Source organism: Octodon degus, unplaced genomic scaffold, assembly GCF_000260255.1.
Source record: "Octodon degus isolate 3935 unplaced genomic scaffold, OctDeg1.0 scaffold00048, whole genome shotgun sequence".
NCBI lineage: Eukaryota > Metazoa > Chordata > Mammalia > Rodentia > Octodontidae > Octodon > Octodon degus.
The window spans coordinates 5929159-5943975 of NW_004524624.1; the positions used below are offsets into that span (position 1 = coordinate 5929159).

Sequence of the window (14817 nt, forward strand, 5' to 3'; positions counted from 1 at the left end):
GCGCCCGCCCCGCCCCAACAGGCGCGCGGCCCCGCCCCTAGACCGCCTCCTCCCGGCAGAGGCCCCACCCCCCGCGAGGCTCCGCCCCCTACACGACCCAGTCCCTCAGAGCCCCGCCTTGGAGTCCACAAGCTCCAGATGCGGTAATCTCTCCCTGTCCTTCAGACCCACCAGAGTCGCCCACTGTTGGCGCTGATGGCCGCAGGCTCAGTACTATCGCCTCTAGTCTTCTGCCTTGTCCGAGACTATACCCGAGAAGCTGTAGGCGGTTGGGTGAGTGGATGGGGATCGGATTGAGTTAACGCGTCAGCACGTGTAATTATAAAGGAGTCAAATCAGATCACGTTTCACTCGCAGAAATTCTGCTCTACAGATAACGAGCTCTAACTCGGGACAAACGACGATGTGGGTTCACACCTGTTGCTGTCTCTGCAGTTTTGCCAGAGCCGGTCTTTCACCCAACCCCTACCCCCTCCGCCCCCCCACTCACCAGCTTGGGTCCTGCCCTGGCTGGGTGCCTGGAAGTCTCACGTGAGCCACTTCATGACAGGGCAGGCAGATCAAAGTTTAGGAAAAACTGAGTCTTATCCAAAATTTTAAGTTTAAAGTGCTTTAAGTCCTCCCAAAAAGACAATTCCAAGCTTGCTCAAAAATATTTATTTAGAAGAGGTACAGAAAGGGGCTTTCGGTTCATCATTCCAAGTGAATCCACCTCAAAACAAAACCAGGGTGAAGTGTCAGCTACCACCTAGCTCCTGTCCTGGGGGTGGGGACTGGTCAACCCGCCTCTCCTTCAGCCCAGCCTTTATGTAGCAAAGGCACAGGTAACACTGGTCCCAGCCAGCTGGCCCTGTCCACAGAAGAGGACAAGAGGCTGTTCAAGGCTTTCTCTTCCCTCAGTGTCCATCCAACCTCCATGTCAGAGGAGCAAACCTAAGAGCTTCTTCCACCTGGCCCTCACCCTGTGGCCCCTGGCAAGGCTAGGACTTCAGATTGCTGCAGCAGCCACCACCCTGCCTCTAGGCATGCGACCAACTCACATTAGGACTATTCATACTATTTATATGATGCCCATCAAAGTGGCAAGTCCCTATGGTCCAAGCTATTTAGCAGGTTGATGAAGCAGTATCCCTTCAGCCCAAATGTTTAGGAACATACAAACCCCAAACAAAACAAAAGTGTTCATATATATTTCAGGACAGGTGAAACTGGGCAGTCTGCCCTCTGTCCCACCCAGGGGCAGCTGTGCAGCCCTGCCTTTCCGCAACACCCCACAGTGATAAGAAACTCAGATGGCTGGCCTGCTCATTAGGAGTGATGCCAAGGGCCCCTCACACCACGAACTTATTCTTGGCTAAAGAGTTGCTCTTGGTGGCTGTGTCAATGTGAGCCTGGTACCCAATGACAGTCTTCGTGGAGAGGCCAAGGTACTCTTTGTATATTTGGCTGCAAGATGGGGTACAGAGGAAAGGAAACACAGTCAGCAGTGTGGCCTGGAGGTCACCTAGGCTCAGATCCTTTGCCCCCTGAATTGCTATCCTGGTTGCAACTATTCCTGGTGTGTGTGTGTGTGTGTGTGTGTGTGTGTGTGTGTGTTATCAATACAGAAACCCAGAGTAGGACTCTACTGCAAGCGAAGACTTGTACTGCTGGAAATGGTTTAGAATCTAGATATACAGATGGGTAAGGAACAAGAGGGAAAGGGAAGGGAGAGTTTCAGAGATCTCCCCTGCAGGCCAAGCTACCATAACCCTACTCCTCCCTAGAAGGGACCCAGCCCTCACCCAATGTGTAACACACTGGCCTGGTCCTCTGCCTCCCTTGTCCACACAGCGATCTTGTCCCTCTTGGTACGGATGTTGATGACAGCTCCACACACCTCCTTACTGTGCTCCTCAAAGCTCTCTCCAATCAGACACAGCAGCTGGGCCCAAGCAGAGACTGTGAGACCTCCAGCTGGGGCATGGGGTTCATCCCTGAAACCACTGCAACCTGGAGACCCACACCAGGTTGTCTCCCCTGGTGACACCCCCCTACCACCACCACCACCAGTTCTGCCACTCACTGTCTCCAGCCACAGACGGTCCAACTCACTGTGGTGCTGCTGCTTGGCAAGACTGAGCAGCCAGCGGCCCCCCCGCTTATTCCTGCTGTCTTCCCACATGGGTTCGATGCCATCCTGCAAGGCAGGATGACAGATCAACAGCCGTCGATGGGTTGTTGGGGACCCAGTTCCCTCACATGCAGCTTGATCTGCATACCTGTCTTTGCCCAGGCCCTAGTACACTGGCCAGCTTGTTTTGCTGCAGTCCACTCTGCATACACAGATACCACTACCAACCACCAGGGGACCCCCTTCTGAGCGCTCACAGGCCCCTGAGCCTCACTATTGGTCACCTTTATAGCCTTCTCTATGGGTACCTATGTCCACTTTAATGAATTAAATTCCTTAAAGAGTTCAAACAAGTGGCTTAGTGCACTTTACCATGGGCAAGGGTGGCTTTCCCAGGCTTGGTTGCTTGGTCCCCTAAACCTTTCTGGGCATAAGTCACCTGGGGGAATCTTTAAACACTCATGTCAGGCAATATTGATGCCTGTCCCTAGTTAAGGCCAGAGACCTGGGGTCTTCCCCTGACACTCCTCTCCCACGCACACTTCTAAAACTTAAACATCCTTCAAGTGTAGCTTAGGTCTGATGCGTTTTGTCCTATCTGGGCTTCTATATATATATTTTTTTTTTGGGGGGGGAGGGGGCTTCTATGTTGCAGCTCCTCCAATCTGAAATCATGCCTCTGCCCTAATCTGAACTGTCTGTGCTTTCACATACCCAAATCCCTGTGGGGGAAGAGGCAAGCAAACTGGGACCAATCAGGGCCCTGTCTTTTGGGGAAGAGGGACGTGAGGGTAGAGCTTACCTTGAACAGGGCATAGTCACAGCCAGGAGAGAGCTTACTAGCCAGCTTGATGTGACTGTACATCCTGAAGAGAGAGACCCCCATCCAATCCCACCAATGGTGAAAGCCAAGGCTTTTAGGAGCCTGGCCCAACTGGTCTCCACCCTCCATCTGCTTACTAGACTCACTATGCCCCCCATGCTACCTCCCTAAGCCCTAGCAAGACTGAGGGTGGCTGTGCCCCAATCCGAATGGCCCTGAGCAGGAGCCCCCATCATCACCAAATGCAGAAGACCCTGAGGAGGATGGCACAGCTGGGTAGCAAGCAATGCCTCACTGCCAGACTCTAGCTCTGGCCCCCTGAGCAGCAGACACTCACGCCCAAAAGTCCTCCACAGTGTCAAACTTGGTGACCAAATGCAAGTTGTCATGCCAGGCCCGGCTGTGGTCATTCTTGAAGAACCACAGAGACCACCTGGTAGGAAAGACAAATCAGAGAAACCGCCCCCATGTCTACCCCAGTAGCGCTGGGGCTAACAGGGAGATCCCTTTCCTTTCAAGGACAAGCTAAGAGATGAGATTTGGAACACGGACACACACACACACACACACACACACACACACACACACAGAGCAAATAAAGTCCACTAGCCTAAAGTATGGAGGAGGAGTTGTTAAACCCAGAATCACAGAGGTTAGAGCCAAAAGGGCCCAATAGTTTGAGGCTTTGGTCAGCTCTGGCCTTTCACATGCAAAGGGTTGTCCAAGGCACACAGCCAGAAAGCCCTAAGGCTGGCCTGACCTGTTTTGCAGAACGTGCAGCTCTAACTTGACCTCCATTGGGCCTTCACTCCTGGCCTTGCCCCTCCGAGACAATGGAGTCCTGGTCCTAGGAGACTTTGGAGCCCTCTCTCTTGTATACTTCCCCGCTTCTGCCTTCTCTTGCTCTTTTTCCTCCTCCTCCTTCTTTGCCCTGAGTCCACCCTCAGATTCAATATCCTGGCCAAAGGAAATCAGAGTGTTCTGTAAGCTCTGGCCCTGGCCACCCCCTCACCTACATCCTCCACCCAGCTGGTCCCTTACCCCAGAAGGGGCATGCAGCTGGACTTACAGGGTAGGAGGTGGCCATGCTAAGCCTCCAGCTCCACAAGGAACTCACCAGCCCCATGGGGTCTCCAGCTGTTGGCTTTTAATAAGCCAGTACTCTACCCACCTGCTGAGGGTGGGGCAAAGAGGAGGAACCAGATGGCGGGAAGTGAGGCTGCTCATCAGAATTCTCCATCTGAAAGCATTTACCTAGTGAGTACCTTTTTCATGCAGCGCAGGGCTCTGGACACAGCTGTGACCAGACAGATCCAGCCTCTCACAGTGGGGCGAGAGCAATGAAGGTACTTGGGGTCTGCATCCTGCTGAGGGTGGAGACCTCTGAATGAATGAATGAATGAATGTATGTATGTATGTATGTATATATGTATGTATGTAGTACAGGGTCTTACTACACAGATTGGACTTATAGTGATTCTCCTGTTTTCAGCCTCCCAAGCGCTTGATATTACAATTGCTATCTTAACCTTCCCCCCGCCAGGCAGGGCCAGCATGGATCAAACCCCAGTCCCTGAGCCTGCCTAAGCAGGCGCTTTAATCCGCTGAGGTATTGACCTCTGAATTTAAAGTAGACTGCCCAGCAGATAGCAGAAGTAGCACCATGACACAGCTAGGTCATGGGGGTTGTCTGGTATTGTTCAGCCACTAGACCTTATCCAAGTGTAGGACTTTACCTCTGGAAGCTTCTGAGTTTTGTTTCGTTTTTGTTTTGTCAAGCTTGGTGACCAGATGCCCATTTTGCATTTTTTATTTTGAGGCAAGGTCTTAGTTGCACAAGCTGGCCTCAAATTTAAGATGATCCTGCTGTAGCCTCTCAGCCTGGTGCTGGGATTAAAGCCTCTACCCCCACACCCAGCTGAGCTTCCTAAAACTAATTGTTTGCTAACATTCAGCAACAGGAAGACTTTTATGTTCCAATTTACTGACTTTCTCTTGAGACTTTGGGAAGGTCGGGCACCACCAGGTCCTGTGCCTCCCAGTTCCACCGTCCACCATAGCTGGAGCTGCCCTGTAGAAAGACTCATTGTTTCCACATAGTACCACTGCCCCTCCTGCCCCATCTGAGTGCTCTGAACTCAGGCATTCATGACAAGGCACCGTGCCATAGTCACACAGCCTGGGTTCAAGTCTTGCCTTACTCTGGCCTTGGCCAAGAGTCTGAACCTTATGGAGTCTCAGTTCATCTACCTGTAAAATGGAAATGCTAATGTATGCCTCAGAAGTGTGTTGTAGGAATAATGTAAATCACATGCAGCCCATACAGGTGGGCTCCTTGCTCAGTGGACATCAGCTGAGGACTACAGGTGAAGGAGGGACTAGGAAGGAAAATGGGAGGAAAGGGGGGAAAGCCTTTTCCTAGCCTTGTGAAGAATGCTTTTCATGCAGAGGATATAAACTCCTGAAGTTCCCAAACATTTCCTATCCTCCTTTCTATCACTTTCAGGGTCCCAGAGGAACAAAAGTCCAGTCCCTTCTACTTTCCACACGGTGAGGAGTCCATGACCAACTGGAGGCTGACAGTCAACAATCTGCTCAACCCATACCCTTTACCACACCCTGGCACAGGTTAGATGCCAGGGTGCAATACAGAGCAATAATGAGGGCTGAGTGGAAGCTCAGTAGTAAAACACTTACCTGCTATGTGTAAGTCTCTTGGTTTATTTCAGTCACACACACACACACACACACACACACACACGCCACCTCTGAGCTCAGGTCTTCAGGAAGGACTGACATGCAGCAGATGATCTTGAAAAGGCCTGAGTGCTCACAAGAACAAACTTCTAGAGCCAGAGAGATAGCTCAATGGCTTAAGCACCTGCCTGGCAAGTGCAAGGTCCTGAGTTTGATCCCTGGTACTGGAAAAAAAAATCCTTTTTTTTTTTTTTAACAAGCCTGTGAAAGAAAGGAAGTTGGAGAGAGAAAAAAGTAACAGTCCATGATCTGTAATGGGGCTTCGGAGTAGCAGGGCTCAAACATGGATCGAAATTTCTTGATGGGCTTGTTAAATGTCGACTGCTGATCTCCAGCTGCCCCAAGGGATTCTGATTGCTTGGGTTGGGGTCAGGTCTGACAATATTCTCTTCTATCCAGTTTCCTAGTGATGCTGGTGAAGGACTCCATTTGGAAAACAACTGGCTCAGAGGCATTCATTCACGTGAGGGAGAGGTCACTACGGGGTGAGGACAATACTGTGTGTGAAGCAGAGAGAGCACAGGGTATGGGAGAAAGAGAAGAAAGGCCAGTGTGACTCGAGCCCAGAGGGCAAGGGATGGATAAGTCCTGCCCCTAGGAGCAGTGGAGAACCACCACATACTTCGTCCTGCAGCTGGCCTGGGGAGGTGACTTGTACATTCCAGTGAGATGTCAGGATGGATTTGTAGGAAACTGTGGCTACAGAGTGAGCAGGGAATATGGATGAGGATGCTAATGCAGCTGTCCAGGTGACAGAGAGGGTAGCAGAGAAGGTGAAGAGGAGATGGTAGACTTAAGAAGTACTGAAAAGGAAACTCGATGGTACTAGGTAGGTCCTGGAAAGGCAAGGCATAGTGTTCCAGTGTCTATTGCTGCGTAACAAGTACATCAGTACCCCTTGCAGCGGGACAATGATGATCATATGGAGGACACCCAGGCAACTCTCCTTAAAGGAGGAGCACTTGTCTCTATTTTGGCATAATCTGACCCTATTTGCATGTATTGATGCAGAACTGGCTAGGGCTTTTCCTTATCCCTTCAATTGGCTTTAAGCAATGCGTATGGGTCCAACTGAGGTGCTGATGGTGGTCTTTGAAGATAACAGGCAAGTTTCCCCGGACCCACCCCTACTCTGTTGTTCTCTTCTGTAAACCAGATGGGGTGGGATGAAGAGCCAGTGCTCCACGCTGTCCACTGGCATCAGCCTTGACATAGAGCCTATGACTTCCCAGGGCTTGAAAGATTACATGTCAGAGCTGAAGCACCAATCTCAAAACATTTGACACTATATCAATTGTGTTATGGGGATTACTCTTTCTGCATATCCTTCTCTCTGCATATTGCAGAGGTGACTTCAGACCTCCTACCTAGCCCAGCTTACAACACTCACCTACTTCCCACCACTCTCACAGTCACTCTTCCTCAAGCCACTCCTTTCCTTATAAATTAATAAAACCTGGTTGGGCCCTACGTTGAGGTCTTTGTTCTGGATAGCCATCATCATGGCTGGACTTTGGACCTCTTGGTTCCCCATAACTACAAATATGCCTTAGTATCTTTATTTTCTCCATGGGCTGCTCTCAGAATGGTAGATTGAAGCTAACTCATTAGAATTCCAAGAACTTTTTCATGGGATTACAAATGTAAACTTTCTGGGCCCCAGTGAGGACTGGGAAGGGCTTTTGTTAAGCTGTTATGCTCGCATACCTGCACTTTGGGCCATACCAGGAGGGGCAACTCATCTATTCTCCATTGCAATTGAAGAGAACAAATGCCTGTGACTCCCACCCTCATTTCATTCCTTCATCTTCAATATGAGGATGGCAGTGCCTACTGGGAAGGATTGTTTTCAGTGGTCAATGATACACGAGATGGAGGACTTGGCATACAGTAAGTGTTCAGTAAATATTGACCATTTCCCTCCCTCTTCCTCCAGCAAATTGAGATTCTTGTCTCTCTCAGAGCTTGGGCCTCCTCCAGTACTTCCTCTCTCTAAGATTCTTCACCACACCTCTGTTGGAGTGGGGTGTGTGCCCTGCCTGCCCTGCAGGGAGCCTATCTGTCTGCCTGCCTACTCTTCTTGCCCACCCTGAGGTCTCGGAGAGTAGGAAGGTTGATAAGTATTTAATCAAACAGCCAGAGTTTCAGCATATCATGATTTCACAGAACTCAAGCAGAGTTCCTCAAGAAGTGCTATCCTGTGCCTTAAAGAAGGATGGGGAAGGAACAGCGTCTGGAAACTGTTGTACTAGAAAGCAGCATCCCAGCATCTCCCCTCTGGAACACCATGTAACATGAAAGAAAAATGTGTGTTGGTTTCTGAGAAAATTCCCCTTAGGCAAAAGACAGACACCTGGGAAGCACTTTCTTATCCTACTTCCCTTCTTCCTGCCTTCTCCATAAACATCATGATGATGGCTGGAGCTTCAGCAGTGGTAATGAAGCATGGGGTGACCTTGAAGATGGAATCTATGTACCAAGAATGGCTGGGCCAGGGAGATGGCTCAGTGGAATAAGCGCTTCCCTGGCAAGCGTGAGGTTCTGAGTTCAATCCCCAGTTCCACAAAAAAAAAAAAAAAAAAAAAAGAATGGTGCCTCAGAAAGGTAGCAGGAGCATCCATGATGGCCCACTAGGGTGAGGGCCTCCAATTTGGTGCTGAAGAAAAGAAGCTACCCTGAGGCAAGATGGAAGATAAAGTTGGATACAGGAGGATAAATGAAAAGAAAATCCCACAGGATCTAGTGTTTAGAGGGTGGGAGAGGGGAAAATTGGCACTTTCCTGGATTATTGTCCTCCACCCTCTACCCCAGGCCCAGTGTACACATTTTGGAAAAGGACCTGAGGAGAGAGCCCTCAGTGTGGCCACAATGAGTAAAAATGTAATTGCCACATGGCTGGCCAGTGGGCAGCAGCAGAACATTAGGATGAGGAAGTTCCCCAACACAACCCTCCTCCTCTTCCTCCTCCTCATTATCGTCATCATCATCTTGTCCACAGAGATGTGGCAGCGGCGGGGGGTGGGTTTGCACTGCCAGAATTTGAAATCAGAAAGTGAGTTAGGAGGAAGTCCTCAAGGCTTCAGACAGGTCATTGTTGGCCCACAGGAAGAACTACATGGATAATCAAAACCAGACAGTGATAGAGTTGTGTGGAAGCTCTATGTTAACGCCGGAACAACTGCATGAAGGTTTTTTATTTCTAATGTTATGTTAGTAATTATAGTCACCATAACCTTGCTGCTTTGTTGGATGGACCCATCTAGTTTGGTTTTTTAATTTTCCTTTGCTTTCTATTCCCTGTTTTCATTTTTCTTACTTTCTTTTGACCCTTCTTTATTGGCATTAGATGATTATAATACTTTCAGTTTCAAGGGTTTCTCTTGTCATGCTGTCTCTTCTAGAGTGTCTTTCCATCTACTGATTCTCTCTTCCCATCTTAGTCTTAGTTTTAGTCTACTCCTTATCATGCCTCCTTGCTTTTCCCTTCCTCTCCTCCATCTATTCAGAGGCATAAATATAACAAGAGAAATCTGTAGTAGACAATACAAATTAACTAGTACTATAAATTAAACAGTACCATTTAAAGGTATGTTATGGTAATCCTTAACAAAAGTGGGCTTAGGTGAACAAAACAAAATTACCCACAAACATTTTAACAAGTACCAAAAAAAAATTTTTTTAACAGGTACCAACAATCTCACATCCTCCTTCAATCTCTAAGTACATCTTTACTGTCTGTATACATCTTCTTACCTACATATACACTCTCAACCCTCTTCAATGCCAGCACTTCACCTCAGATACAAAATAATCCTAGTGGAGTCCAATTTCTTATTTCCTTTTTACCTATTGACATTTCTCTTTGTCTTTCCCCAAGGATGTAGTACTCCACTGTACCCTTCCTCTCCAAGGACAACTCAAATATCCCAGTACCATACAGCCTACAAAAGATACTGACAAAGGGTGAAATTATCAAAATATATGATGCTAAGAAGACTAGCTTAAACCTAACTGGAGTCAGAGAGAAATTAAAAGACAGCATCCATTAATTTTTTAAAAATCTGTTTATAGAAATCGTAGCAGAAAACTTTCAAAGTATAGAAAAGAATGCAACAGATAGGTAGGAGATATATGACTACAACGAAAAAAAGTTCCCCATGGCACATCATAGTCAAAATCCCCGATGTCCAACAAAAAGACAGATTCTTGGGGCTGGGGAGATAGCTCAGCGGTGTAAGCACCTGCCTGGCAAGTGTTCAATCCCGCATGCCATCCACACCTGGAACCCCAGGTACACAGCGCCAGCCCCCAAAACTGAGTGTGGTAGTGCATGCCTGTAATCCTAGTGCTGGGGAAGTTGAGACAAAGATCACTATGAGTCTGAGCCAGATAGTGAGACCCCGTACCAAATGAATGAATGAATGAATGAATGAATGAATGAATGAATGATTTTTTTTTTTTTTTTGGTGGAAGCGGGGATTGAACTCGGGCTCTTGCACTTGCCCAGGAAGCACTTATTCCACTGAGCCATCTGCCTGGCCCTAATTAATTTTAAATATATATTTTTATATTTATTTTTGTGGACAGCTCAGCCCACCCTGGAGCCAGGGCTGGCGCAGCATGTGGTGCTGGGGATGGAACATGATCCCTACCCTTGCCTAAGCAGGCGCTTTAGACCACTGAGCTATCTCACTGGACCTAATTAATTTTTTTAAAAGGACAGATTCTTAAAAGCTGTCAAAGAAAAGCAAAACATCGTGTATAAATGTAAAACCATTAGTATTACAACAGACTTGTCAATACAACCTTTACAGGCCTAAGGCCTGGAGAGCATGGAGTAAAGTATTCCAAGCCCTAAAAGAAAACAGCTTCAGTCTAGACTAATATACCCTGCAAAATTGATGGAGAAATAAGCACTTTCCATGACGAAGAACAGCTGAAAAGATACACAAAGGCTGGGGAGATAGCTCAGTAGAATAAGGGCCTGCCTGACAAGCATAGGGTCCTGAGTTCAATCCCCCAGGACTTCACAGACAAACAAACAAACAAAAAGAAAAGATACACAAACACCAAACAGCATGCCAAAAAATACTCATGAATATCCAGAAAGAGACAACAAAGTCTACAAAGGCAAAAAATAGGATAGACAAAGCAAGTAGTTAAACAATAAAGGAAAAATTAAGAAATTAACAACAGGGCCAGTGAGATAGTTCAGCGGACTAAGTGCTTGCTTAGGCAAGTGCAGGGACTGGAGTTGAATACCCAGTACCACATTCCATGTCGGCCCTGTTCCCCGGCCTGCTGAGCAAGCGATAGGATGTTGTGGCGCAATCCTGTAATCCCAGTGCCAGGGAAGCTAAAAACAGAAGGATCACTACGAGTCTGAGCTTTGTAGTGAGACCTTGTACAAAAAAAAGAAATTAACAACAGGAAAAATACACAATGACAGGAATAAATCAATCCTTTTCAGTAATAACTCTCAATGTAAATGTCCTCAACTCAACAAATAAAAGACAAGGTTGGAAAATCAGATTAAAATTAAAACCAGAATCAAATAGTCTGCTGCATCCAAGAACGCTTCTAATACAAAAGGAAAATCATAAACTAAAAATGAAGGGATGGGGCCAGGGAGATAGCTCAGCAGTCTAAGCAGTCTTGTACCTGTACCACACACTATGCAGGCCCTGTACTGTGCTGGCCACAGAAACCTGGTGTGGTGGCTCATGCCTATAACCTCAGCTCAGGGGAGGCTGAGACAGGAAGATCACTATGAGAACAAGCTGTATAATGAGACCCTGTACCAAATGAATAAATCAATCTTTAAAAAAAAAATAATAAAGCTCTTCTGCTTCAGTCTGCCATCGAGTGCGTGCTCTCGCTTCCTACCCGCACCATGTCCTCTCTCAAGACTTTCAGAATCAAACGATTCCTGGCCAAGAAGCAAAAGCAGAATCGCCCCATTCCTCAGTGGATTCGTATGAAGACAGGTAATAAAATCAGGTACAACTCCAAGAGGAGACACTGGAGGAGGACCAAGCTAGGACTGTGAGGAGTTGCACATGAGCTGCGACCCATTTACCCTCTGGAAGGTCACAAGACGATGTCATCTTTTAATCATGGTCAAGACAATACTGAATAAAGTTTTAAAAATAAAAAAAAATAATAATAATAAAATTAAATAATAATATTAAAAGGATGGAAAACCATATTCTACACACCAGGACCCCAAAAGCAGGCATAGATCATAAGTCTATTCTCAAAATAAACTTCAAACCAAAACTGATCAGAAAAGGTAAAGAAGTCATTATGTATTCGTTAAGGAAACAATTCAATAGGAAAAGATAACAATTTTGAATGCACTAAGTACCAGAGCACCTCACTTTATAAAACAAACACTGCTGGACATAAAAGATCAAATAAACACCAACCCGATCACAGTGCAGTGCCTCAGTACTCCCACTTTCACAGAGAAATGGGTCAACTAAACAAAAAATTAACAAAATAATATCAGAACTTGGGCCAGCCTGAGAGCTCAGTGGACTAAAGTGCCTGCTTAGGCAGAGCGCAGCTGCTGGGGTTGGATCCCCAGGGTGTCCTGCCGCCCGGGCCCCAGGGTGTGCTGAGCTGGTGTTGGAGACTGGGTGTGGTAGCACGTGCCTGTAATACCAACATTTGGGAGGCTGAAAACAGGAGAATCACTACAAGTCCGATCTACATACTGAGACCCTATAGATCCTGTCCTAAAAACAGAAGAAAAAAAGAAAGAAAGAGAAAAAAGAAATAGCAGAGCTGAACCACAGCTTGAAACAAATGGACTTGATATCTACAGTGTTGTATGTGTAACAGAACTTATATTCTTCTCATCAGCATGTAGAATTTTCTCTAAAATAGACCACATGCTAGTGTATGAAGCCTGCTTAACTAAATACAAGAAAAAAAAATCTCACGTATCCTATCAGATCACAGCATACTTGAAGCTAGAAGTCATTTGCAAAAGAAACTACAGAAATTTCACTAACAACTAAACATTCACTCACTCCTAATAACTCAGTAGTGATAGGTCAGGATTCAAAGTTTCCCAGGCACCTTGCCCCAAACACTCTCCCTCTTGGTTTCCCAGGCACCCTGCCCCCAAACTTTCTCCCCCTTGGCCCCATGCAGAGCCAAATCCAAAACCGCAGAACAGGTCCACCTGACTTTGACCTGGGCAAGCAACCACGAAATTCTCCTTTGTTAGCATTAAAGGTCCCCCACAGACCAGGTAGCCTGCCAAGATTAGCTCTCCCTCAGCTGTTCCAGCCACGATCACCCTCTCTAAAAGATCCTATAGAGTCTCCTGTCCCCCTCTTATTTGCTGCTGTCTTGGTCCGCTAGAGAGCCAGCCTGCTTGATGCCCCCAGTAAATCTTCTCCTCGCTTCAGAATGCCCGGTCAGGTTGATTGCATGGGTCCATACCTAACAAGTGGCTCACAGAAGAAATTAAATAACTTCTAGAATCAAATGATAATGCCAGTGCAACACGCCAGAGCCTATGGGACACAATGAAGAGTCCTAAGAGAGAAATTGACTGCCATGAATGCTTACATCAGAAAAACAGAGTGAGCTCAAATAAACAACCTAATAATGCACCTCAAGAAACCAAGAGAGGGCCGGTCTAATAGCTCAGCACACTAAAGCGCCTGCAAGCAGGTGCCGGGAACAGAGGTTCAATCCCCAGGCCTGCCATGCCAGCCCTGCCCCTGGGGTATGCTGAGACTGCAATTGAGACTGGGCGTGGTGGCAAGCGCCTGTAATCCCAGCACTTGGGAGGCTGTAAACAGGAGAATCACTACAAGTCTGATCTAGTAGTGAGAACCTGAATACCCTGCAGACCCTTCCCTAAAATACAGAAAAAAAAAGAAAAGAAAAGAAAGAAACCAAGAGAACGAGAACAGTCCAAACCCAAACTTAGTACAAGAAGAAAAACCATAAAGATCAGAGATGAAATTGAAACTAAAAACACAAAAATAATACATTGAAGAGCTGTTCTTTGTTGGTGGTGGGTTTATTTTGTTTTGTTCTGAGACAGGGTCTCACTTTGTAGTTCACACTGGCTTTGAGCTTGGTTATGTAGCTCAGGCTGGCCTCGGACCTGTTGGTGATCCTCCTGCCTCAGCCCCCCTAATGCCAGGATTACAGCTGTGTCCCACCATGCGTGGATGAAGAGCAGTTCTTCTAAAAAAAAAAAAAAAAAAAAAACCAAGTTAAACAAACCCAACAAAATTAGGAAAAAAAAGGGGAAAGTTGCAAAGGAGGCCACTAAAATCCAGAAGCTCATTAGCATCTACTATCCAGGAAAAATTGTACTCCAATAAATTGGAGACTCCTGAAGAAGTGGACACATTCCTAGACCCATATAAATAACCAAAACTAAACCAATACAACACAAAAATGCTGAACAATCTAATAACAGGGAACGAAATGAAGAGAGTGGTAAGTAACCTACCAACGAAGAAAAGCCCAGGACTTGATGGATTCACTGCTTAGTCTTACAAGACTTTCAGGGAGGATATAATGTCAATAAACACCCATAAACACTCTAATGAAATTAAAAGAGAAGAATTACTTCCAAACTCACTCCTAGAAGCTAGCATTATCCTAATTCTGAAACCAGGCAAGATCTAACTATAAAAGAAAACTACAGGGCCAGGGAGATGGCTAAGTAGAATAAGTGCTTCCCTGGCAAGCGCAAGGGTCTGAGTTCAATCCCCAGTTCTGCCAAAAAAAAAAAAAAAAAAAGAAAGAAAAGAAAACTACAGGCTAATCTTTTTAATGAATATGGATACAAGAATCTCAACAAGATATTGGCAAATGAATACAACAAACCATCAAAAAGCTCATACATCATGACCAAGTAGGCTTCATCCCAGGGATGCAAGGATGGTTCAACATATGCAAACTGATAAATGTAATATATCACAAACAGAAGCAAGGAGAAAAATCATATGACTATCTCAATAGATGCAGAAAAAGCCTTTGACAAAATCCAACATCCATTCATGATAAAAATCCTGAAGAACACATGCGTAGAAGGACACTATCTCAATGTAACACAACCCATTTACAACAAAACTTCTACCAACAT

The 14817-nt window shown here is 46.3% G+C and overlaps 1 protein-coding gene across 1 annotated transcript; it reads right to left on the reverse strand.

Annotated features, from left to right (window-relative positions):
• Positions 1-1331: 1331 nt before the first annotated feature.
• Positions 1332-4023, reverse strand: LOC101589144 (eukaryotic translation initiation factor 4E type 1B-like). Its single transcript, XM_004632459.1, has 7 exons — positions 4006-4023; positions 3697-3893; positions 3274-3369; positions 2916-2979; positions 2066-2179; positions 1785-1924; positions 1332-1446 (listed from the first exon to the last, which is right to left on the reverse strand). The coding sequence occupies exons 1-7, from the start codon at positions 4021-4023 to the stop codon at positions 1332-1334; spliced, it is 744 nt and encodes a 247-aa protein (XP_004632516.1).
• Positions 4024-14817: the final 10794 nt, after the last annotated feature.